General features: G+C 42.7%; 1 protein-coding gene across 3 annotated transcripts in view; it reads right to left on the bottom strand.

Moving 5' to 3' along the window:
- The window catches only part of DGKG (diacylglycerol kinase gamma), a 210,196-nt gene that overhangs the window by 106,984 nt on the left and 76,791 nt on the right, over positions 1 to 26,421 (bottom strand). For 2 of the 3 annotated variants that reach the window (XM_065942306.1, XM_065942308.1), the window contains exons 6-14: positions 20,829 to 20,984; positions 17,447 to 17,496; positions 13,778 to 13,852; positions 12,969 to 13,091; positions 8,804 to 8,921; positions 7,147 to 7,235; positions 3,763 to 3,879; positions 2,664 to 2,756; positions 1,017 to 1,076 (exon numbers count right to left, since the gene is read on the bottom strand). In XM_065942306.1, the coding sequence (XP_065798378.1) occupies positions 1,017 to 1,076; positions 2,664 to 2,756; positions 3,763 to 3,879; positions 7,147 to 7,235; positions 8,804 to 8,921; positions 12,969 to 13,091; positions 13,778 to 13,852; positions 17,447 to 17,496; positions 20,829 to 20,984 (881 nt within the window). The remainder of the gene's footprint in view (positions 1 to 1,016; positions 1,077 to 2,663; positions 2,757 to 3,762; positions 3,880 to 7,146; positions 7,236 to 8,803; positions 8,922 to 12,968; positions 13,092 to 13,777; positions 13,853 to 17,446; positions 17,497 to 20,828; positions 20,985 to 26,421) is intronic. The other variant, XM_065942309.1, reaches the window with a different exon arrangement.

The raw sequence follows: 26,421 nt of genomic DNA, 5'->3' as shown, positions 1-26,421 counted from the left end.
AAATTCAGCAAACCCAGTGCCAGATAAGTTGAAATGGACAGCAACATTCTTTATACATTTTAGGAATTTTTTCATCTGCCAAGGATGATTATTTGTGTGATACCCAGAAGCATCTTGGAGATTGAGAAGTAAATCTTTACCTCTGGGGGTGATATTCAGCATGCTGAACAACCTGCATACATGGACACTGTCCAATCAGAACAGATGCAGGATAAGCAGATAGATGCCAGCTGTGAACTGACATATCTGCACTGTGTGCATGTGTGTGCATGCTCCATCTGACTTTCTCCCCTTCAAGGTATCTAGAGTTCTACCACATGAAGCTTCTGTCATCACTGTGGCTTATGTTTTATACTCATCTACAAGCTCTCATCGAATCTTGGAGCATCTCTGGGAGGTGGGCAGTGCAGGGATTCGCTATGTCCCTTTTCAAACAAGGAAACTTAAGGGTCAGAGGGAGAGGAGGAGGCCCCAGTGTTCTTTTTCTGTTTCTCATTCTACCTCACCAGGCTGTCTTTTCTGTATTCCCTGGCACTTTGTGAAAGGCACAAAGAGAAGTTCATTGGTGAATCCAACTAAAAAAACAACCCTGAGTTCTTAAATACACATTTAAGGATGAAGGAGAACTTTTGGATCTATTTAACTCTTTTGGCAGATCACATTCTGGAGACAGCTTGGCAGTCTTGGAAAACCCAATTGTCTATTTTTAGGCCACATTCTTGTTATTATTCAGGGGGTATGCATATTGAAGTTTTATGCAGCATGTTCCTTAAGAGGTGATAAAGCCAGTGTGACCAGCTACGGGATCAGCCAACCTCCCTTTGCACCACTTGCCTACAGTGTGGTGGTCAAAGGTAACTCCAGAGACTGGAAATCCAGTGTCTTGTGCAATATAATCAATGAGATAAGAAAGCAGATGTTAAGATATGTTTCTCTGGAACTCAAATCCTGTCCTTCCCTCCACAGCCTTGAACCAGCTTAGAAGGAATGAGTAGACTCAGGGTTTGCTGAGGTACCTGCATGACAAGTTCACCCTTGGCTGACACGCTACCATCAGACTTCCCATCTGGCCTGTCCTGTGAAAAGAGAGGAAAGACAAGCATCCTTTGAAAAAAATATGCCTGCTACAAAAAAAGAAATCAAAAGAAAAACAAATGGTTAATATAAAGAAAGAGAATAGAAAACCAGTATAGCATAGGATGGAGTCTTCAAAGTGAGGCTTTGAACCAAAACAAAGAAATGCTCCCTTTGGGTTCCTCAAAGACTCTCCAGGCCTTTGTCATCACTTGCCCTGACTTTGACTTCGAGACACCGGAAGGAACACAGTGTTTCAGGGGAAACACTGAAATGGGCAGAAATCTACTCTGTTGATTTAGAAGCTTGATCTCTGAGAAGCAAGGTCTGAGATTTGGTTTCTATGCTTACCACTAACCTAAATCATATGACACTAAGTCATCTGTCCTGTTTTGTTTTTTCTTCAATGTTTATTATTCATTTTATTGAAGTTTGTGTCACATACAGTAAAATGTTCAAATCTAAATCTACAGTTCTATGAATTTCTGCATATGTACATGCCCTTGTTACTACTGCATCTTCTGGTATTGTTCTATTGTGACTTCTGATGCCATATTGACTTTGTCTGTCTTTTGAATCTCATATAAATGGAATCACATACCATGTCTTTTGAGTCCAGCTTCTTTTGTTCAGCATTATATTTTTGGGATTACCCATATTTTTGCATCTAAGCATGGTTCTTTTCCATTGTGATATAGTATTACATTATGTGAATCTGCCTCATCTTATTAATCTGTTCTCATGAGGGGTCATTAAGCTTGTTTCCAGTGCTTGACTGTTATGAATAAAGTTGATAGGAACATTCTTGTGCATGTCTTTTGGTGGAATAAATGCTCGTATTTCTCAGACAGATAGACAGGAGGGGACCTGTTGAGTCATAGTTTGTGTAATTTCAACTTAGTAGATACTGCCAAATGGTTTCTGAAGGTGGTTTTTTCCTGTCAATTTTTAATAAGAAGATGGTCAAGTAAAGGGTGAAATGTGAGGAGTCAGTGATCCTCGGCCACATCTCTAAGATGAAAAGAGAACAATTTAAGGTCTTTGGTACTTGGTTTGAAAAAAGGGTCTTCAACACAGGAGACAGAAAAAGTTTCAGATGTGGGGACAATTGGAGTTTAATTTTGCAGCTTTCATTTCTAGGATGGGGCTGTGACATCCTTGGAAATCTTCAAGGCAGTGGGAAGTCCATGTTTGGACACAGGAGAGAGGGAGACAGACACAAGGGAGGCCTGGGAAGCCTCGCTGTGCACAGGTGGTGACTGGGGTTCCTTGAGCTGTGATCTGCCTGCAAGGGGCTGGGAATGAAGAACGTGCTTTTCTTGCTGGGCCATGTCAGAGCATTCTGGGTGGCTGGCGGTCGGGATCGTTTCAGTCTGGGAAGTTTTCCCTGACAACCTGACTGCGCAGCACTGACTTCTCTTCAACTTGTGCTAAAAACACAAATCCTGAGTTATTGAGGGAGCCCGCAAAGGGATGTAAATGTCTAAATGCTCCTGCATCTGAAACGTGAGCTGGGGTTGCCCAGGATGGGGTGGTGGAGCTGGTGGGGGGGCGGAGACAGAGCCCTGTCGTTGGGAGGCAATACTTACCCGGGTAATGGGGCATATCGACGTGGGCAGCAAAATATGGTCTCTGAGCTCTCCACCATCACACAGTGTTGACAATTCACACTTGCGGTGAAACTGGAGGGGAAAAATGAAGATGAGAGTGAGTGAAAGTGTTCAAGGAAATGTCAAGTATGAGAGTCTAGAAACTTCCTAGGGAGGCAAGTTGTCTAGGATGCCTTCAAATCCTGATGCACTGCCGGCTTTGGCAGTATAGCTTAGACAGTGTGTGTGTTTGCATGTGTGGTGTGTGGTTAGGGGTGCCAAGTCTGCTGTGGGCAGAGAAAGGAGACCAAGTGCTGCCCATGGCAGCTGGGGTGAAATGGTCCCAGGCAGACTTGTTGGCCGTCAGTGTGGCAGCCACGGGTGGATTCCAGAGCCCCCCTTGGTTATTTGCTCCCTAGGCACTGAGACACTGGTAGGAAGGAGATCTTGTTGAAGAAACTCATGAGACGCTGGAAGTAAACCCCATGGCTCAACCTCTACATTTTCAGAGTTCTGCGATCTGATTTGGAGACATGTCCTTTTTGAGGCTGGTACCTGGGGGTCAAGGGGACAAGATGCAGCACTGAGTCTGCTATAGAAGGCAGGTCAGGCAGCTCTGGGTGTCCAGGATAAAAGTGGACATTTGCTGAGGCTGGTGGGCACAGCTCTCTGGCCCAGGCAGTGGGGCTGCTGTCAGCACCCTGTCTTCCTCTGACACAGGGATTCTGGTGTCTAATTTTTCTCTCTCTCTGTCAATGCCCTTGGCCCAGCCAATACCCAGGAGAAGGAAGCTAATGGTCCAGCCTGCTATTCTCAGCTGCCTGGCCACAAAGACAGCAGACTGGCCAGCATCGTCTTAAGCAGACCTGGGTTGGGGGTGGGGGACACCCTCTCTCTGGGCAGTTTGATGATTTATGGAGGCAATTAGACGTGAGGCACTGGCAGCGACTCTGGGTGCCTTCTCTAGCCTTGCCCACGGAGCTCTGCTCATGCCCCCTGGCAGGATGTCCACTGCTGCCTGCCTGCAGCTTGAGCAAAAAAAAAAAAAAAAAAATAACCACCCTGAAAAGAAGCAGGGCTGCCCTGGGCGCCAACCCACCGTCATCCGGCACCACACGCAGTGCCGCGCGGTGACACTCTGGTAGCACTTGATACTTTTGTGGCACCGGTCACACTTGACGGAGGAGTTCCCTTCCACCCATGCGTGCTGCATCACCTGCAGGAGGGAAGGGAAGGATACCAGGGAAGGCTGCAGAACCATGGCCCAGGGCCCAGGGTCTGAGGAGAAGGCCTGGGAAGAGCACAGGGATGGGGAGGCCAGAGAGGGCTGGTTCCTGTTTAGCGGGCAGTGGGCAGCTTAGCTGAATTGCACAGGGTGGTCTCTCCCTACCTAATCACTATCACTCTAATCAAGCTAGGTGAAAGCCACTTTGCCTGCTTTTTCAATAGTCCATCTCCCAGCAGTTAAGCCTCTGAGCAGAGTCTCATCTGGCAGTCCCTCTGTCTGTCTTGCGGACCTCTTTGCAAAGCGATGTGCTTGTGTGTGCCCTCTTTTGGAAGGCTGCTTGGTGCAGGGAAACACAGGAGGGCTTGGTCTGCAGACCAAGCTGATAAGAGTCACTGATCTTCCACTTTACAGCAGGGTGACCTTTGGCCAGTTCCTGGATCTCTCTGAGTCTCAGGTCCTTCATCTGTAGAAATTGGCATAATAAGCCCTACCCCTGGGCTTGCTGGGAGAATTAAAGGAGCCAGCCTATTTGGAAGAGCCTTCCTGGTACAGCCCTGAGCCTTGGGAGGTACTCTGATCAAGAACTCCCTTTGCCCTTCTTTCTTCTATGGGCCAGTGTGTCTGAACCTTAGCAGCCCCTCAAGACCATCTGGGGAGTTTCTAGAAGTCCTAACGCCCAGCCCTCACTCCAAGTCAAATAAATTAAGAGTCCTGAGGGTGAGGCCCATCGTTAGTTTGTTTTAAAGCCCCCTGAGTGATTATAATATGCAGCCCAGACTGAGTAGCACTCTGGAAGGAAGTGAGAGAGAAAGCCCAGAGGAATTAGTGTGGGTCATCAGCCAGCGGCTTTCACATCTTTTTCCTGCAGAGCTGGTTGTACCTGCTTCCTGGCCAGGACCTGCTTCTAGAGCAGCCCAGGAACCTGGGAAACAGGTGGGCATGCATGTGTACACATGTGACTGTAAGCGCAAAGTGACCCATGATGCCAAATTCCGGGGATCTGAGCACTCAGTTAAGTACCCCAGGAATTCTATAGAACTTCCAAAAATTGTTTTCCACTAGGGCACCCTGAATAGCAGAAGGGGTGGATATGGACTCTGGGGAAATGTGGGGGCATAGCCTGAAGTGCCAGCAACAAGCACAATATTAAAAACACATGGAATATTTGCATGACACCATCCATGTTTGCATTAGATAAAAGTTTTAAATTCCTTATCAATTAAGTTACTGTGTCCTCCTTCCAAAAGGTTTTTGGTAAAACTGTTGCTCTAGATGTGTCGCATTTACTTTGCAGTTTCCCACCTTCTGCCACTCGCCCCTGAGGGTGTAAAGAACTCGGTTTGCTAACCAGTTTGTCACCTACATGGTCACAATTAATTTGCTCCAAGATTATTATTATTTCCATTATATATAGAAAAAAACTATGAGGCTTCAGAGAGGTTAAGAGACTGGTCCTAGGTTCCGGCTGAGAAGTGGCCAAGCAGGGACTCATGGCCAGATCTCCTGACTCCTAGTCCATGGGACTTGCCCAACACCACATTGCCTTCTCCCTCCTCTTCTGGGATCAGAAGAGATGGTGAAGGCCTTGGGTCGGCCCTGGAGTCTCAGAAAGCCATGAATGTGCCCCGCTGGTCCCTCAGTGGTATCTCTCTATTCCACGTGTGGCAATGGCCAGAGTGCAGGCTCAGGGCCTGAGCCGAGGAGGTGCACCATATGTCCTGGTGAAAGGCATGGACATGGCGAGGTGTGTGCATGGGCATGGTGCGGGAGGAGTAGACAAGAGGCCACGTGGTGTCTCGCAGGCATGCATGCGGGTCCCTGGAGGTACACTCTCTCTCACACTCCTGGGGATGGCTGGCTACTATTCGTGCCTGCTCATCATCCCCTGACTCAGATTCCTTAATGGGATCTTCCCTCCGCAACAACTCTGAGTGTCCTTCCCCTGATAATTTGAAGAAGAGTCTATTTCCAGACTCAGTGAATGGCCCCACTAGATGGCCACCTTAGAAACGGGGTAGTCATTTCCAACCTCCCTCCCTCTCTCATCCCCTCCACCATTACCACCAAGTCCTGGTGGTAGGATCTTCAAATTATCTCTCAAACTCTCCCCTCTCCCTTTATGTCCTTTTTCTCAGCCAGTGAGACAGTCGGAAGACTCAACAGCTGGCGTGACTGGGGGGCAGTCACTCAGCAGAGACCCGCAGAGAAGGTGAGTACAGACCCCAACCCAGTCAGGCCCTCGGCAGCACTACGTCTTGCCTGAACTGTTGGAAAGGTTTCCCCCTCTTTAATCTGATCCCCCTCTTTAATCTGATCTCTTTAATCTAATCTGAGCGTGTGCATGCTCAGTTGTTTTAGTCATGTCCAGCTCGGTGACCCCTTGGACTGTAGCCCCCCAGGCTCCTCTGTCCATGGGGTTCTTCAGGCAAGAATACTGGAGTGGGTTGGTATGACCTCCTCCAGGGGATCTTCCTGACCCAGGGATCAATCCTGCATCTCTTACATCCACCTGCACTGGCAGCTGGGTTCTTTATCACTAGTACCAACAGTGAACCTAATTTGCAAACCCAATCATCTCTTCACATGCTCAAAGTTCTTTAGCAGTCCCTTAGCTTCATATGAACCTCCTTCCCAGCTCCTCAGCCTGGACCTCCCCAGCCCTGGAGCACATCTCCTGCCTTTCCCTCTGAGCCTCCTCTATGCCAGTCACACTAAACCAAGTACAGGCCCCAGAGTAAGCCACGTACCCATGCTTTCACTCTTGAGGCTCCTCCAGTCCAGAGTGCCTTGTCCTCCTCGATTCCTTGTGAAATCCTGCTGACTGGGGTTCAAGACACAACTCAAATGCCATTTTGGTGTGTGTGTGTGAAAGCTTCCTTGTTCGTCTCTCCTGCCTGCCCTCTGGCCCATGCCTCAACTGCAAGTCCCACACAGTGCTATCTATCTACCGCACTGCTCACTGCATCGTCTCTGCTTATGTGCCTGTCTCCTCCCGCCAGACTGCACGGTCCCCCAGGTTGAGGACCACCTTATGACCCTCACACCCCCGGGAACAGGGCCTGGCACATGGTAGGTGGGTACTAGGGAGATGCTGAATGGATTGATGGATGGACAAGATGGTTTCAGGGTGGTTCTCGAGGCAGAGAAGGGACAGGATAAAGCTCCCAACACCCCTTCCTGTCCAGGAATCTGTGGAGATGGACATGTTGCCTGGAACGCAGCATGCAGTAGAACAAGGCAACAGGTATCACCAACCTCGCCGCCCCTTTTGGTTTTGGAGTTCGTTTTGATACACGCAGGAATGTTTTTGGATACACAGCGTTCGTGGACAGTGTATTTACAGTCTGCAAAATAAATGAATAAATAAATAAGAATAGTGCCTGTAAGTGACCACCCAGGGAGGGTCAGCCATCCTCCTCCCCCCAAGTGGAGACCCAGGCCTCCCTCCATGGGGCGAGGGACATGTGGAGCTGGCCTTGCCTACTGGAAATTCAAGTCTCCAGTTTTTAACTGACAGGAATCCACGGTTATCTCCCAGGCATGCTTCTGCACCCTCCACCCCGCCCACTGCCTTTCACCGGTGAATGCAGCAGGAAAACATCCTTAAGAATGTGAGGCATCACCCTGGCTATGCCAACAACACAGTATTGAATGTTGGGATGGTGGGGAGTAGAAAGCAAGGTCAGAGTCTCCCTAACTCTGCAGAGAGGCAGACCTGGGCCTGAACTCCGGCTCTGCTCTTTGTAACTACCCACATGATCTAGGTTATGTGCCTTCACAGCTCTGAAATTCAGAGTGTTCTACAAGACGGGAATAAAAGTAGCTTTTACTTTGGGGAGCTTTTGCAGCATTAAATGGTTTGTATAAGGCACCACTTGGGCAAGTCAGAATAGCTATTCCGCAAATGGCTTTTATTGTTGTTACTACTTACTACTATGCCACAGGCCTAGAACCTACTAGGAATGAGGCTGGGTCTATGATAAGTGGGTGAGCCGGATATGAGAGGGTGCTGGAAAGACAGGCGGCCCCTTCTTATGCCTGCTGATGCTTGTTCGAGGTAGACACTGGGCCCAGCTCTGCTATGATGTCTTTTGTGGTGGAGGTTGCCTGCTGCCTGGCTCCCGTGTGCATGGCAGATGAAACAGTTTGGTGAGACCTTCCCACAGCAGCAGGTCCCCAGTCCCTGGAGGGTTCAGGCTGAGTGCCTGCCGTCTGCATCCTGAGGTGGGGGCGGGGGTGGGCAGGCAGGATTCTGTCCCCACACACCCTGGGCCTTGCAAAACCTTTCTGCTGCAGCCCTTCCCCTCTCTTTCTGCCCCCCAAATTCACTCACATTCCCCCATCACCCCTTCTCTCTTCCTTCCCCTCCATCTCTTTCTTCTGCTCTCCTTTCCAGGCTCCATCCGTCCTTTCTCCTGTGTGTTTTTTTTCTCCCCTCAAGTCTGACTTCATTAAGTGGATTTTTAACATTTCATTTCATTTAACATTTCATTCATTTAACATTTCATTTAACAATTCATTTTCAACAAATGGATTTTTAATTTCCATTGTATTTATGAATATTACTTTAATTAAAAAAAAACCCCTCAGGTTCTTCTGACCATGCAAACATTCACTAGCAAAATGCAACTGAAATTAATGAGATGCTTTTTAGTTACCTGTAAACTTTAATAACTTTTTTCTAGGGAGTCAGTGGCCCATGACACAACTCCAGCAGATAGTATTCGTCCATTTAATTTGGGTAGAACAAGAATAGGACATGGAGGTCTTGCTCTACTCCCTGCTGTGGGAAGAATATGGCAGGTACCTCAAGCTAGGAAGGAGAGATGCCTAAACTTTCCTGGGACTGGCTCAACCATGTGCAGAGCAAGCTAGTTCCTGGCAAAAAAGGGGTTGAAGGAAGTTTACTCACAAATGCAGCAGAGGCCTTGCTTCCGAACACCCATGAGCATGATGTGGCAGAAGTTGCAGTAGGTTGGTTTCTTGAAGTGCTTCAGGGTCCAGGCATGCTTCCCATCCCCCTTGGAGTCCTGAGGGGACAGCAATGGAATGCGGTACTCAGCAAGAAGCCTCTTCTCATATTTGGAAGATGAGTTATTCATTTAATTTACTGATGTAAATACTCTGAATAGAAATGCAAATAAAAACAAAATCCTTCATGTGTGTATGTGTGTATGTTCTAAAATAAGGAAAAATTAAAAATTAGGACTGAATGGAGTATGTGTGTGGGAGATAAAATTAGCCCTCTCCTGCACGGCTGGTGGAGTAGAAATCAGAACAAACTAACTTAGTTATCTTTCTTTTAACTTCGTCCTTTCTTTTTTCAATCATCTATCTATTATCTGTCAAGCATCTGTTTATTATGTCAATCACCATTTATCAATTGTCTATTACCCATCAATCACCTATCATCTATCAACCATCTTATCTATCTATCCATCCATTCATCCATCCATTTCTCTATCTAAAGGTCCTTTAAATGTTTATAACTTTCAACTTACAAATTTCTTTTCCTGGATTCTATCCTAAATAAATTTTTGGAAGATATATGAGCATTTTTGTGCTATATCAGATGTTGAGCCCAGCATTATTTAAAATAATGAAAAACTGAAAATATCCTAAAGCTCTCAAAAATGACCAAAGGTTTGAGGTACATCTCTATGTGGCCATCAAAAAGATATTCATAAGAACCTTGAATGGCTTGGGAATGTGCTCATGATACTAAGTGCTAAGACAAAAAAGCAGAATGCAAATTTGATGACACATTATGATCTCAGTTTTATATAACGATACACTGGATGGAAAAAAAAAAAAGTGACCAAATTGTTAACAGAGGTTAGCTATAGCTAGCAACACTATGGATTTACTTTATTCTCTAATTTCTACTTTCTCTGTATTTGCCAAATTTTTTACAGTAAGGAGGTACTAGTTTTATAATCAGGAAAAAGCTTAGTAAAAATACTGTACTCCTCTCATCAAACTTTCTGTACATAGAAAAAAATAGCAAAGAGACAGAGAAGATTAAATCATTCCCCCCTGGCTTGGCTCAGAAGCAAATTCATCCTTATCCACCAGATAAGCCAAGCTTGACATAATCACACACCTTCCCAGACACCAAAGTTCCCACCTTCTAGACCCTGGGAGCACAGCCTCACTGGAGACTGTGGTTTCAGGAGCATCCCTCAACATATAGTGTCCTTGAACTTTTGTCATAGACTCCATCAAAAGAATACCATTCTTGGGCTGATCTTAAGGGTAGTAAAAAAAAAAAAAAAAAAAAAGTACTGTAAGCTCGTAATGATTGAGAGTCAGGTACATGGGGTCCAACGTGCTCGACTGAAACCTACTTATTTCTGGCCCCTCTGGTTTGCTTGACTCCTCTGCTAATGGTCTCTAGAGAAGCCCACGTGCTTTTTCAAATGCTGGTCTCCTCCTGGGGCCAGAATATGCTTTCTTCTTACCAACTCAAAACCCTGTTTCTTCCAAAACCTGAGTTTTATAGAATTAAAGCCCTATCATCTAATGGTTTCTACTTTAGTAAATGGGTTCATTAATTGATTAAACGATTCACTAAAAGACAGATTCATTCATTCTTTTGACAAACATTGACCAAAAGGGATTTTTATAAAAACTAAATGAAATATAAGTGAAAAATGAAAACTTTTCTTACATGTGAGGAGGTAGATTTATACCTATTCTAGAAATGAAGAAGCAGAGACTCATAGAAGTCAGATAAACAGCCCAAGACCACACAAATATTAAGTGACAGAGCCAAGCCAGTGGTCATACTGCTTACAAATCCATGTTTCTTCTTATATCTCCACCAACCAGGGTTTTCCTTCATGGACAAAAGGGAAATTACAGTATTCTTAGCAGATCCAACCCAAAGGATGGTCATCTGACCTAAAAATACCTTTATGAGCAAAATTAATTAGCTGACTCTCCCGTTCTCAGATACTGTTTTCACAGATAGAGGGTAAGAATCAAAAGGACCTTGACTTGGAATAAGTAACATTTCTGCTTGAGTTATAGCACCATCATGTGGTTCTTTTATTTTTGCACATTGGAGGCTGCAGTGTTTGGGAGTCCTGTACACCAGGTTTTATGCTGAGCCTACAGCTCCTTGGAGACAGATTGTTTCTCATTTATCCCATTCAGAGAGCTCCAGACTTTTCAGTGGCCATAAGTGGGTTTTGATAAAAGCCAAACAAGCACTGTGACTTACAAGATATCGAGGAATGTTTTCCCTAGAACTCCAATTATTAAGTGTAAAAACATACAATATAGTGCATATTTTCAAATGAACACATAAAACTTTTGATTCATGAAAACCAAATGCACTTTTGCTTTTTGTTTGCATTATTCCTGATGTAAAGTATGGTTTTATACAAGGTTCATTTGGCATCGGGGGGAGACACTGGGGAGAACGTAGGAGAAATAATATCTCTTCCTCTTCCAGCCATAAAAAGTAGAACCCAAACAAAGAGCTGGTGGCACCTTGGGCTCAGCAAGTCCCACCTAAGAAACAGAACTAGAAATTGGTTCTTTGTGATTAAAAAGTCTCATCTCTATTCTCATGTTTTAGAAAAAAGGAAACAAACAAACAAACAAAAAAACCTGGTGTGTTAGAACAACACTCAAGCAGAACTACTTTGATTCAGAAAGTATACCATACCTATCTGGGCTCCCCCAAGTCCTAGCTCATGGGGGTTCGTGCACACAGTAGGTTCTCATCACTGCATTAGAAGTGTGCTGTTACTGAATATGGAAGATGGTCTCTGGTACCAATTAGGTGTGTGACCAACCGCAAGTGCCTTTACTTCTCTAGTCCTCAGTAAGAAAAAAAAAGGGATAGACCAGGGATCACCAAATTCTCTTCCAGCTCTGACCTTCTAGGGTTCTAAGGATAAAGGAGTTCCTGGTTCATTGATTTCTGTTAGTACATGGAAAGACCTAAACATGCTATGAGATAATTGCAGGATTCTTAGTCCTAAACTGGAGAACTGTCAGATGGACATTTCACGGGCAACAATGTCAGCTAGAGGCCAATCTAGCTGAACCTTCTCTTCTGCCCCTCTCTATGCCATTTCAGTAATCTCAAACAGATGTTGTTTACAACCCATGTGGCCATCCTGGTAAACGCTAATGCTGCCATTTGCACTCCTAGTTCTAACCTTCCCTACCTCATGCATGGAAGCTACTTTTCATGGTAAATAAGCAGACCAGGTCAGATGCCAGTGCTTCACATAAATATTGGGAGGTTTCCCTAACACACCCTGAACTTTCTTTCACATGGGTTTTTGACCAAGCTCTTCTCCTGCCTGCAAACTCTCTTCTACCAGCCAAACCATACCCATTATTGAGAACCAGATCAAATATCCTAGGTCATTTCACTTGATCTTTATCTCAAGAATGGGGTATCAAAATCCCATGCATCCTTTAGAGTCAGGGCAAAGTTTCTTCCACTGTCCTCACTCTTAAGTGTGGGGTGTTCAAAAGTGCAGGTTCTTTAGAGTCAGGTACACATAAATGCTGGCTCCTCTTTTTCATCTTCAGACTCAGAATCTCAATTTTTCATCTGTATAAATGGGTAAAAAAAATCTACCTTATCTGGTTATTATGATTGCTAAATAAGATATTATCATTGAACATTCTCTGCCTTACAACAGATCAGTATTTTTCCTTTCCTTTCCTTCCCTCCCTCCCTGTTTCTCTTTCTTCCCAAACTTTCTTAGCATTTTTACAGCTAATTTTGAGAAAAGATGGAATTCTTCCCTGAATATTTTTTGTCCTTTGTGTGGTTGAACAGAAGTTTCAGATAGGTGAATATGATATCTGTGTCTCCTTTCAGTCCTCAGAATAGTATATTTATTTAGTAATAATTTAGTAAATGTCGGTCAAATGAATGAACATGTTTCAGGCACTAACAGGTAAAAAAGAGATGACTTTGGGGCTGGCCTGGAGCATATGAAGTATCCATTGGGAAGTCCAGGACAAAAACCAAGGATATTAACTTCCACATAGAACCTGTTGTTTCTGAAAGGCGAGGGGTCTTGGACCTCAAGTGTGCAACTTACAGAGTCATCCATGCCCAGGAGGACCAGCAATGGGATAGTGGTCATCCCTCCGTGGACCCACTCCTCAAGAGACACAAAGCCGTCCCGGTCGTAGTCCATCCCTTGTAACATCTCCTTCAGTATCTGCGAATCCGTAGAGAAACAACTGTCCTCTTTCACTTCCGACTTCTCTGCCCACCCCGACCCTTTCCTTTCTCTTTTGTTCTGAGTTTTCTTGTGTTTTACCCCTTTCTCTCCAAGTCAGAGTGAGTAGAGAGCAGTGAGGGAGCAAACTGGGGTGACGAGAACAGAGGTTCAAGCTTGACTCTTCCCAGACCTGTGTGCCCTTAAGCAAGCCACCTGGACTCTCTGGACTCTGTTTATCTGCTTTGCCCATCTGCAAAATAGAACTAGCATTGCTGTGCTTGCAGCCTGGTAGCAAAGATCAGAGAAAATGTATACAAAATGCCAAATATAATATTGGTCTCATGGGAGCCCCCAATGTAATAATAATTATTATCTGATGGCTGAGAAATATCTTTGAATTTCTTTCTAGCTCTAAATTCTCTGACCTATGAACTCCTATTATAAAAATTCAGCAAGGGAGTATTATCAGGGATTATTATTTGAATTAGTCTACACTATTCCCCGTTGCCTCTAACTTTTCCTATCAGAGAAGTGGGAGGTCAAGGAGGTGTAGGACCCCAAAGGAGCCACCTCTAAGAAGATGAGTCTGAGAGACACTCTACGGTAAACAAATGTGTTTTTTCAAGTCCCACTCTTATCTTAGAAGCTCACTGGGAAGTCACCCTAGGCTGCTGGAAACTCACAGGCCTTAGCTCCGTGGGATCCCACTCGAGATACTGGGCAATGTGCAGCATCTGGCTGACAATACGATCCATCTCCTAGAAAACACCAAGGAGAGAAACCAACTGAAGACATGTTTCCAAGAGCAAGAGTCAAAATCAAACCCTGTGGTAAGATGGGCAGGGTGTCGTGTGAGAAGCAGCTAGTACAACACACTGGCATTTCATCATGAGCTCACTGTTTGTTTCTGCTCTTTATTTCTGCCTTGACCACAAAGCTCACAAGAAGCACAGACCGTGGATAAGCCAGAGGTATGCAGAAAGCTCACTGAACACTGACCTCCTAAACCCACCTTCCTTCCCCTATTCTGCGCTTTATTCTTCCCCTGTTTCCTCCTTCTTTGTGATCACGGCTCCTAAAAATACTTACAAACCAAGGCACTTCTTCCCTCCCCCTTTTCCCACACCTCATTCCCACAGTGTTAGCAACTTGGGATTCATCTATACCCCCTGGGGGTCAGTTTCAGCTGGATGTAGGGCCACTGGGTTGGTCCTTTCTCAGGCACTATGATTCAGATTCTTTTTGGCATCTCCTTTGTATCCTTTGTATCAAGTTCAGCCCTGGGTCTGGGACTCCTGAAACAGGAAATTCATGAAGGCTATGCTTCTCTAATGAGTGAGCCTTTTGTTTGGTACCAAGGCCAGGCTCTATCTAAAACCTCACAGAATTGCTGGATGCTAATGAATCAGTGCCCCGAGAGTCCCACGGAAACACACTGGACTGAGGAAGCATTCGCACATTTAGGGTACCATTTAGGATATTCATAATAAAGCTGATTTGGGCACATGGGTTGGAGAACTAAAGCAAAGGTTAAAGGTGTTACTTTCACCAGACAGAATGCTGGATCAACAAAAGCAAGTTAAAACCCAACAGGGATTTTTAACATTGTATCTCATTTAAATTAGAAAATAGCCCACTGCAAAACTGCAGATGAGGCAGTAGGTGGGGGTAAGGAAGTGGGCAGTAAGGTGGGAACAGAGTTCAGCAGATGTTCCAGTGGAAAAGAGCTTGTGAATCTAGCAGGGTTCAAGATTCAATGTGAGCAAACAATGTGATTCTGAATTGGAGAATGAGACTTGATCTAGAGCTGTGTAAATGGGTTGGCATTTTCAGGAAGCAGAGTGGGCAGATTTCAGGATGAATGAGTTCTCCTCATATGGATACTTAAGAGTCCTGGAGGGGCAGGTTCAATTCTACGCCATATTTTAAGAATGGCATTGCCAAACTAGAGCTTGACTAGAGTGGACAGTTAAATCTGTTTTACCAGAAATACTGTAGAAATTAGGAAATTGGAGCTTGGAGAAGATTTTAGGGAAGATGTGGTCAGACATTCAAATACTTGAAGGCCAAAGACCCTGATGCTGGGAAAGACTGAGGGCAGGAGGAGAAGGGGATAACAGAGGACAAGATGGTTGGATGGCATCACCGACTCAATGGACATGGGTTTGGGTGGACTCCAGGAGTTGGTGATGGACAGGGAGGCCTGGTGTGCTGCGGTTCATGGGGTCGCAAAGAGTCAGACATGACTGAGCGACTGAACTGAACTGAACTGTGTACAACTGGTACTCTGCTGGTCAGCTATAGAGGGTAGAAATAAGCTGAGGGACAGAGGGAGGGAGGAGTTGAAAGGTTGGCCTATTTTGACCTCACCACTAGGTTAGGGGAGGGGAGAGAAGGGCAGAATCGAGTCTGGTACTGAAAATTTCCCTGGTGGACTAGAGGCTTTGATGCCCGAAAGGTGCCCTCTCTAACATCATCCTCAGCAGTGGATTGGCTGTTTTAAGGTAATAGGTGAATTCTCCATTACTGGGAGTGTTGACAGAGTCTGGATATCCAACTACCAAGGGGTCTTGATGGGAAGTTGAGAGACAGAGAACTATTCTGAGACTTGCTTCAGTTCACCAATGGTACCTTCCAAACAGATGCAGAATTTAACCACTTCTCACCACCTGCAATGCTGCTACCCTGAAGGCAAGTTACCATCATTTATCTTGCTTATTTTTACAGCCTCCCAACTGGTATCCCTGCCTATGTTCCTACAGTCTAGACTCAACACAGCAGCTAGAAACACTCTATGAGGACCTAAGTCAATCATGTCACTCGTCTGCTCAGAAACTGCAATGGTTCTCCGCTTCACAGAAAACCCTTGTAATCACCTTTAAGGCTTGAGAATGCTTTGCAGATATCTTGTCCCTTCTCATTACTTCTCTGACCTCATCTGTTCACCCCTCCTGCCCCACTCATTCTTGCCTCCTCCTTAATCTGCTGACATTCCAGGCACCCCTCAAGGACCTGTGCCCTTGTTGCTCCCTCTGCCTGGAAGGCGCTTCCCCATGACTCACTCCCTTCAAATCCTTCAAGTATCTGCTCAGATGTCCTTCCCTCAGGGAGTCCTTCCTTAGCTCCTCTTGCTAAAACTGAAGCTCATCCAACACTTCCTTTCCCTTCTTTGTCTTCCTCTAGCACACATGTATTGGAGAAGGAAATGGCAACCCACTCCAGTGTTCTTGCCTGGAGAATCCCAAGGGTGGAGGAGCCTGGTGGGCTGCCGTCTATGGGGTCGCACAGAGTCGGACACGACTGATGCGACTTAGCAGCAGCAGCAGCACACAGGTATATTTAACACATACTTGACTACACTTTGCAGTGTGCGTGTTTTCGTTAGAATGAAAGCATTATGAGGACCTGCATCTCTTTCCATTGGCTCACTGATACATCCCCAGGGCTTAGACCAGTGCCTGACATATACGAGATAATCAATGGGTGTTAAACAAATGTTTTAAGTGTCCACGATTCTCCGATGGTTCCCTTGCATGATCCAACCCACAGCACTGAAATGTGGGTATAGGGATCCCATTAAGACCATCTGGGGTTGAGGGGGAACCTGGATGAGGCAGTTGGTCTAGTGGACTGCTTCCCTTTCTTCCTCCCTCTGGGCTGTCTCAGCTCCATGCACCTCAACCTCAGAGCCTTTCTGGGAATGCATCCCATCTCTGACCCTGCCAGTCATGAGAACAGGACCTGTCTGATTCTATCTGCCTTCTCCACTCTCTGCCTTCTTCCTTTTCTGCCCTTCTTCTCACCCTATGATCCCCACTCTATTCCTGCCTCTTCCTGACAGAAGGTGGGGGCAAGACTCAGGCTTTCCCAGGTTTGGTGGGATGGGATGATGTGCTTAGAGAAGATAGAGTGAGACTCCTAGTGCTAGTGCCTAGGATATGAGAAGAAGGCAAGGGTGATGGGCATGCTCACCAGAAGTTACCTGTCTTCTTCCTGTCTTCCTGCCCTGGTCTCACTGCCTCTCCCCACCTCCTTTCCTCCACTCTGGAACTTCAGCAGGAAACTGAAGGGGGAATTTCTGAACCATCTGGGAAGTTAGCTAGATTTTACATCTCCCCAATCTGAGATTTTGCAATTTGGGCTTCTGGAATGAAAAAGAAAGCTGGCATTCACTCTCCTCTGGCCCAGCTCTTTGGATGTAGAAGGAGGGGGCTTCTATTAATCTCTGCAGCTCATATTGAGACACAGCTATTCTGATGATGGTGGAACTGGGAGTTTTTGAACTCTCCCTTCACCTGCTCCCCTCTCTCCTAGCCTTTCTTGGATCTTGGAGGAATATTTGGAGCGCTTACCGCTTGGTCCAGGAGACCGTTCTCATCCGAATCATAGAGACGAAACATGACTGCAAGAAACACAAAGGCGAGGCTTGAGGAGGTCTTCCAGGCACCAGGGATGGGCTGAGACTTTGATGCCAGTTTTTAGGTCAGTTCTGACCATCACTGGGGCACAGTCTGTTACAGCCAGCTAACCCACCCTCCAAGCCACAAAGTCTGCTTCCTTACAGAGAGGGTGGGAAGAGGGAGGAGAACCAAGCCACCTGGCTTCTAGGATTGTCTGAGCAATAACTCTGTGGCTGATGAGATCTGGATCCTGAGTGTGATTCCCTATGGAGCATTCACACCTTTCAGCATCATGGGAACAACGCAAAGCAGATGCCCTGCTGGTGGTGGGCAGACGCTGGAGTGACAGATGGGGCATTGCTTCCACTGCCCATAGGAAGGGTGTGAAGTTAGACAGTTTCAGACCATGGCCCTGTCCTACCACCTCGAGCACATCAAATAAGTCATTTATCTTCTTTAGATTCAATTTCTTCATTTGTAAGATGGAGATGAAAATAATTTCTTTACCCTAAGTCTTTTTTCAAATGAAGACTAATACATAAATGATACACCAGAATCTATAGTGCCTGGAATGTAGAAAGCACTCAGCAGATGTTATTTTTATTTTCTTTCATTAATGAATATTTATATATGGCATTTAATATGTATATCATCTTATGTACCTATCACTATTACTATTTAATCCTCAATAATATTATGAAGTAGTTACTGTTATAGAAGCTACTGTATTTCTTTTTCTAAAATGTCAACACGTGATTCAGAAACATCCTCTGCCATCTTCTAACTGTACAGAAGTGATGGAGGATAAGAAAGATTTGAGAATGAATTTTGAGGAAAGGACTAAATGGTCATTTATGAGATTTGGAAACTTGCTGTTTAATTAATCTAAAAGGTAGAGATTCTGTCTGTGGTCTCAGAAGTAAGAAGGGTGGGGAGCAGAGCTGAAAATGTCTTCATTTCCTTCCTATCCTTTGAAATGTTCCCTCATGCCAGCATTCTCCGTGGAGCCTCCATTGACCGACCCTTCGCTCATGTAACTACTCTGGACCTCTCGGGATGTACCCACAGGGTCACAGCACTCCGGTTAATTTGTTAATCTGCCCTTGTGTTGTCACTTCCTTCTACATGTTTTATGTCTCAGGACCTTGTGTATACAGTGGTGTGTCTCTGGTTGGAGTTTAAATTATTTAAAAGTAGGGTCATGGGCTTCCGATTCTTTGTGGCTCCTCTGAATGTCCCAGTCAGAAACACTCTGGGCCCAGGTGGCTCTAATGTGGAGCCCCCTTTGGTCCTACTGTGAGGAGGAGAATAAGGAAGTATGAGCAAGCATCCTTTTTTAAAGAAGCATGGCCTTGGGCAAGTCATTTAACTTTTCCATGCTGTCTTATATATAAATGACAAAATGATACATATATATATATATATATATATATATATATATACATGTATATGTGTATATATATATATATATGACAAAAATCGTGTCACTTTTCTAGGGTTACTGTGAGGTTAATGGTGCATTTAAAATGCTTAGCAAAAATGAGATGTTCAATGTTGAGCTTTTCTTTATTACATTGATAATAGGTGGAATTTCAGCCTATCATTTCCCATACACACACACACACACACATACACCCCATTATTTTTTTAAAAGGTTTAACTTGGTTTCAATCACTAAAATCTGAGATGATTTGAATTTATTTGACTTAATTAAAGAAAACTTTAAGGACAAATGACCAAGTTTCTGCAACAAAAAATTTCAGGCAAAAAAATAAGCAAACAGTCAACATAGTAACCAATGGCAGTGTATGGACTTTACTTGGACCTCCAATTCGAATAAACAATGTTTGAATTGTTTTCCATGATGGGAAAACAATGAATACTGAAAATAATGAAAACTGAATGTTTGAAAATAGTAAGGAATCATTTTCTTTAGATGTGATAACAGTGTTGTGATTATATTTAATGAAAAGTCATATTTCAGAGATACATAGTGAGATATTTACAAATGAAATTATATGATGTTTGAAATTGACTTCAAAATAATCTGGTGCAGAAAAAATGAGTAGGAGGTATAAATAAAACACAACTGACCAGAAGCTGGTAATTGTTGAAGGTGGTTGATGGATATAGGGAAGTTCTTTGAATTCTCTACTTTTAACTGTATTTAAATTTTTCTATAAGAAAAAGTTTTTAAATCAGTTTCTTTTTATTACTATTACAGGACTCATTCTGAGAGGCACTCATATGAAGAGTCTGCCATATTCTCTCTGGTAGTTATGAACAAATACAATGCCCCAAATCCAACCGAATGTGGGAAATAATTTGACATTTCCCTTTTAACGTTAGTCAGTACAAACAGAAATCTGGTACATTTGCTTCCAAATTATCATTTAAGACTGGCAATTATTAATACTTCAAACCTGTGGGGTAGATTTTAAGCTCGGTTAATGAGCAAATGTTTCATCTTGTTTTTGGCAAGGATTAACCTCTGCCAGACTTTTCCTTGCTAATGTTTATTTCGTTGACTATTCTGATCATTGACTGGAATTCTAACTTTTGCTATAATGTGTATGCTTTTCCCTTAGTGTCTCCTAAGATCCTAAGAGAAACCAACATAATATATATTTTTAAACAAGACCTACCTATAACCTGTTTTAAAGTTTGTCTCTAGGCTCGCAGAGGCCAGCGAGACCGTCTCCAGAGTGATTGTCCGCGAGACTGCACTTTGTGGGCTTCCCTTTCTGCTATTATTTTCCTTCTGAAGACTTGTTTTTAAAACCAAGCTCAACTCCCTTAATTAACTAGTCTTCTTTCTCTAGAGGTCAAAACACTTGGATTGGGATGGGTGAAGACACAGAAATAAGCTTTAACAAGGTAGAGGTTGGTTATGTCTCAAGAAAAAAAAGGATTCCTCATAGTTAAAGAATTGCCTGGGCATGGAACAGGGGAAGGAAGACAGATGTTGCAAATCTTCCCTTGAAAAATCTTCTAAGGGGAGGCAGCAGCTTTCTGATTAGAGGCTTTCAGGAAATCCTGCAAGCAGAGAAAGGGAGTCTTCACCTCTTTTAAAGACCCCTTCCTTTTCCCGATCTGGATTCTCAATACCAAGGTGTCAAATGCACCCCCACCCCACACAACTCATACTGTGTTCCAGGGTAGATCCTAGGAAATGTTTATGTCACTACTGGTGACAGGGCAGAAGACCTCCCTCAAGGAAGCAGGACCCACCCCCAGGATCCCAGATCAACCTCAGCCTGCTTAGAAGGATGGATAGGACACTAGGTCTTCCTCTAGGAAAAAGTCAAAGCCCCTTGAGAGGGCACGTACTTACACTCTAGCTTATCCTGAGGTCTCCCCGACTCCAGTAGGGACAGGTAACACACGACATCCTTCAGGTAGACCATGGGGGCTTCTGAGCCTGAAGACTGAGCAACGAGGTTTCCCACAGGGGGCGCAGCTGCTTGGTTGTTAGCAGTGATCTTTGTTTCTGCATCATGCAAAATGAAAGCATCCAAGGACACAAGGTTTAGTAAATATGAAACCCTGGTTGCCCCATTCTTTTCATGAAAGAGGCAAGAATTTTATATAAATGTCTTCAAAGGCACGGATGATGCTTTTGATCAAATAAAAAAGATATGATTAAATCAGAGGTCCTGGAAATCCAGTTTGTAAGCTTCATACTTTTTGAATGAACTGCATTCTGACCCTTTAAAGAGTTTATAGCCATATAAGAAAGTCCCTTATGCTATGTAAATTTTTAGAAAAGATGACAGTGAATTTTAGTAATATCAATCAGGTAAATGTCATTTAGCTTAATTCTGGGGGAATATATCAAAGAGGTAATTTTAGCTGGGACTCTAAAAATCCAGACTATTGGTTATACACCAACATACCCCTTCACAATTTTCTTCTGAAGTGCATTTAAAGACAAAAAAAAAGGAGGAAAGTTCAAAAGAGAAAACTGGGATCAACAATCAGCTAATTTCCAGAAACTAGGAAGAATTTTCACTTACTGAAAGCCTAATCAGTAGCATAAAGAAAGTGCAGAAAGTGACTCAATATACCACAGGAGTAGAGTAACTTTTCCCTCTGAAATTTTCCTTCTTTTCATTCTTGTAGGTAGGAGAGGGCTTCCCTGGTGGCTCAGATGGTAATGAATATGCCTGGAATGCAGGAGACCTGGGTCCAATCCCTGGGTTGGGAAGATCCTCTGGAGGGGGAAATGGCAACCCACTCCAATATTCTTGCCTGCAAAATTCCATGGACAGAGGAGCCTGGGAGCTATAGTCCACGGGGTCACAGAGTCAGACACGACAAAGTGACTAGACTACTACTAATAAATAGGAAAACATTTCTTTGTCCTCTGGTTAATATGATGCTATTAACATTAATAGTAACCAGAAAACCAGATACCTATATTTTACTGTGTGAATTATACTTTTTTGAGGCACTTTTAGGGCTATCTCTCTTTCCCCACCCTCTTCACATCCATGATCTTAATACTGAATAAAGGGGTACAACTCACAAAAACCACAGGAAACAGTAAAAGGAAGACTGGTACTGGAAAATGCAACCTAAGTGTTGTACTACCACGTAACAGGGTTTTGAAGGCATAAGCAGAGGGAATGACAACCTCAACAGTAATACCTGCTGGGGAAAGAAATGCCGCCAGTACACTATTTAGGGAAGCAAAATGCCAAGCAATGGCAAACAGTTCATCTCAGGCAAACAGGGCTGTGCTAGATGAAAACCTTCCAGATCCTAGAGGTTAGCTGTGGCTTGAGAAGGGAATTACCCATCACCCAGATGGACAGTGGATGAGACCAAAAGACATACTCTGACATACTCAGAGTATGACATACTCGCTGACATACTCTGCACCAAGGGCCCTATGAAGACACCATGATGGATTCCATGAAACAGAGCTGCAAAAAAAGGAAAGGAAGTTTTATCCTGAAATCTCAGGGGACCATATCTCTCGAAATGATTTCTTACTGGGCAGGACACTCAGTAGATTGCAAGAAGGTTCAACCTCTATTAAACAGGAGTAGAAAGCCTCAAGGGTGAGCAAATTGAGACGAAAACACAATAGGATGAAATAAAAACAAGGATAGTGAGATGGAGGAAATTGCTATGAAATTACATATGCAACAGAAGTACTAAAATCTCACTGGAGTTAAAGTTATGGAAAACCTTAAATATATAAGACAAATGTGAAAAAGTCTTTGTATTAGGTAGCTCAAGTTACTGTTCTATCCTCAAATTATTCATTCAATAAAACAACTATTATAGTGACTTCCACGCCAACTAAGTTGGAATAAGAGGGACCAGTTTTACTCTCCTACTGATGCAACGAAAAAATTGGACAAAAGATACAAAAGAATAGTTCATAGGACACTGAATATGGCCAGCACCAAAGAGTGACCCCAAGAGTGGGAAACAATTGAGGTGATGCCTGCAAATGCCACATCTTACTGACTGGAAAGTTTCTAGACTGTGGCACAAGGAGGGAAACCCAGGGAGGTCCTGGAAATCTCTGTGAGCTGCAGAGATGGAGCTGGGAGTCTGGGGAGCTCACAGTGGGTGGAATTCACAGAGCAGAGCCCTGGAGGGGAGGCAGCTGCTCAGAGAGAACTCCAGCTGTCTCTGCAGAAGGTCCTTTTGAGTAACTGGCTGGGAGTTCCCTCAATTACTCATCTGAGTAGTGATCAGCACACGTGTGAAAGGAAACTACCTGAGGCTGGGGAAGGAATCCAGATGAGAGGGAAAAATCCCCGGACTGCACAGAGAACCAGGCATACTGTCTATTTCCAGCAATCAAAGTAGAAACCTCCTATAATTCATGAACCATTAAGTAGAGTACTCAGAAGAGTTTTGCCTTGATAACTGGGCAAAATTAGCCCCAAAAATGCCTCCCTGGTCCTATTCGACAAAGCTTTAAAAGCTTGACCCCTAAAGGTCAAACTATTTCCAAGTAAACCTAAGTGTATCCCAAAACAAAGCTCAAGAATATTTATAGGAGCACGAAAATACCTAGTACCAACACTGTAAAATTTTCAAAGTCTGGCATTCAATAAGATATTGCCATGTATACAAAGCAAGTATGAATAATAATAATGAGAAAAATCTACTGAAATATATCCAGAATGATACAGATGATATAATAAAAACTTTAAAACAGTTACTATAACTACATTCTATATATCCAAGAAGCCGGAGGAAAGATTTAACATGTTAAGTAGAGATATGAAAGATATTTTATGATGGTCACATCAAGTGTCTAGATATGATGTTAAATGAAAAATACAAATATACTGAACAGTGTTAACAGCAGATTAGATATTGCAGAAGGAAAGATTAGTGAATTTGAAGCATTGCAACAGAAACTAGCCAAAAAGACTATATTAAAAAAAAAAGTATCATACCAGTGAGCTGTTGGGCAACTTCAAGTAGTCAAACAAACATGTAATTGGAATACTTAAAGAAGAGTCAGGAGCAGAAAAATATTAAAGAAATAATGGCTGATATTTTCCCAGATTTGTTATTTGATAAAAAACTATAGAACCTCAGACACAAGATGCTCAATGAAACCCAAACATAAGAAATATATATAAAACTACACCAAGGAACACCAAAATCAAACTGATTAAAATCAGTGATAGAAAATCATAAAAGAAACCAGAGAAAGAACACCTGATATAGAGAAAAACAAAGATAAGAATGACTATAGTTTTCTTACTAGAAACAAAGCAAGCAGGTAGCCAGTGGAACAACATCTTTAAAAAAGTATTAAAAGAAAAAAACCTGTCAAGTTAGAATTCTTGATTCTGCAAAATATCTTTAGAAAAAAAGGCTAAATAAAGAACTTTTCAAATGTACAAGTTATATAGAGCTACATTACAAGAAATGGTAAAGGAAATCTTTTTACAAGAATTACAATCTATGGAAACCTGGATTTGCACACAAAAATGATAAGCATTAAAACTAGTAAACCATGTTTTATAGATAAATATAAGGAATAGATAAATATAAGGAATAAATAGATAAATATAAGGAATATTTTTCTTATTAACTAAATCTTTTAAAAAGATAGCTAACTATGACAATAACAACATGTTGTATTGTTTACAACATGTAGAAGTAAAAAAGCACAAAGACTTGGAGAAAAAGAAGTATGTTGTTGTAAATTTCTTATAGTATATGCAAAATGAAATACTACTACTTGAAGGTACATTGTCATAGTTAAAACAACTAAGATAAAAAAGGAGATAAAGTAAAACCATAAAAAGTTCAATTAATTTAAAAGTATTCAGAAAAAAGAGCAAATGGGAATAAAAGAAGAGATTGGAAAAAAAAGCAGCAATATAGTAGTTGTAAACCTAAGTACATCAATTATCACAGTAAATGTAAATGTTCTAAAACTCTAAATGGCAGATATTGTCAGAATGGATTAAAAAATAAGACCCCCAAACATGCTTCCTATAAGAAAGTCAATTTAAATATAAAGACACAAATACATTAAAAGAATGAAATAAGATATACTATAGTAACACTAGTTAACTAAGGTGGTTTTATCAGTTATGAGGAACCTGGTGGGTTCATTGGGTCACAAAGAGTTGGACACGACTGAACGACTCACACTTACACTTTGAAATTCTTACAAATTTCAAAACAAAGAATATTACTAGGGATAAAGAGAGTCATTTCATAATGATAAAGAGGTCAAGTCATTAAGACCACATAATACTCTTAAACATTCTACTTCCCGGTCTTTACTCAAAAGGAATGAAAGCTGTCTGTATAAAGACTTGTATATGAATATTCATTTTAGTTTTAATAGCCCAAAGCTGGAAATAACCCAAATGTCCATTGATAAATGAATGGATAAACAAATTGTGGAATATCTACCTGTATACTAAAATACTAGTCAGCAATAAAAATATACTAATTATTGATATACCCAACAACATGGATGAATTTTTAAATTATGCTGAATGAAAGAAGCCAGATGGGAAAAAGTACATACAGGATCAATCTATTCATATAAAATCTAGAAAATGCAATCTAATCTATAGTGACCACAAGCATAAGGAGGGTGGGAGAAAGGGACTGTTAAGGAAATTTTTGAGGTTCATGAATAACTTCATTATATTGGTATGTGCTGATTTTATTGATGAATACAGACATAAACCTTACTAACTGTACATTTTAAATGTGTATAATTCATTTTATGCCAATTGTACCTCAACAAAGCTGTTTTAAAACAAAATTATGTGCAGATAATGTAATAGTTTATTACATTGTTGTTGTTTAGTCACTCAGTCATGTCCAACTGTTTTGCAATCCCATGAACTGAAGCCTGCCAGGCTCCTCTGTTCATGGGATTTCACAGGCAAGAATACTGGAGTGGGTTGCCATTTCCTTCTCTAGGGGATCCTCCTGACCCAGGGATCAAACCCATGTCTCCTGAGCCTCATGCATTGGCAGGCAGATTCTTTACCACTGAACCACCTGGGAAGCCCAATACTCTACATAGAGCACACTAAAGGCTTCATGCAAAACCAAAAGAACTAATACATGAATTTGGCAAAGTAGCAGGATAAAAAATTAATACACAGAAATTTGTTGCATTTTTTACACTAAAAATGAAATATCAGAAAGAGAAAAAAATTTTTAAATCCCATTTAAAATTGCAATTAAAAACCTAGCAATAAACCTAACAAAGGAGGTAAGAACTATAAAACATTGATAAAGGAAACCAAAGATGATTCAAAGAAATGGAAAGATACCCCATACTCTTGGATTGGAAGAATTAATATTGTTAAAATCACCACACTACCCAAAACAATCTATAAATTTAATGTGATCCTTAACAAGTTACTCTTTGCGACCCCATGGACTGCAGCCTCCCCGGCTCCTCTGTC

This window comes from Muntiacus reevesi, chromosome 8, assembly GCF_963930625.1.
Source record: "Muntiacus reevesi chromosome 8, mMunRee1.1, whole genome shotgun sequence".
NCBI lineage: Eukaryota > Metazoa > Chordata > Mammalia > Artiodactyla > Cervidae > Muntiacus > Muntiacus reevesi.
The sequence above is the reverse complement of the archived record's forward strand: the minus strand, read 5'-3'. Positions and strand labels throughout refer to the sequence as shown.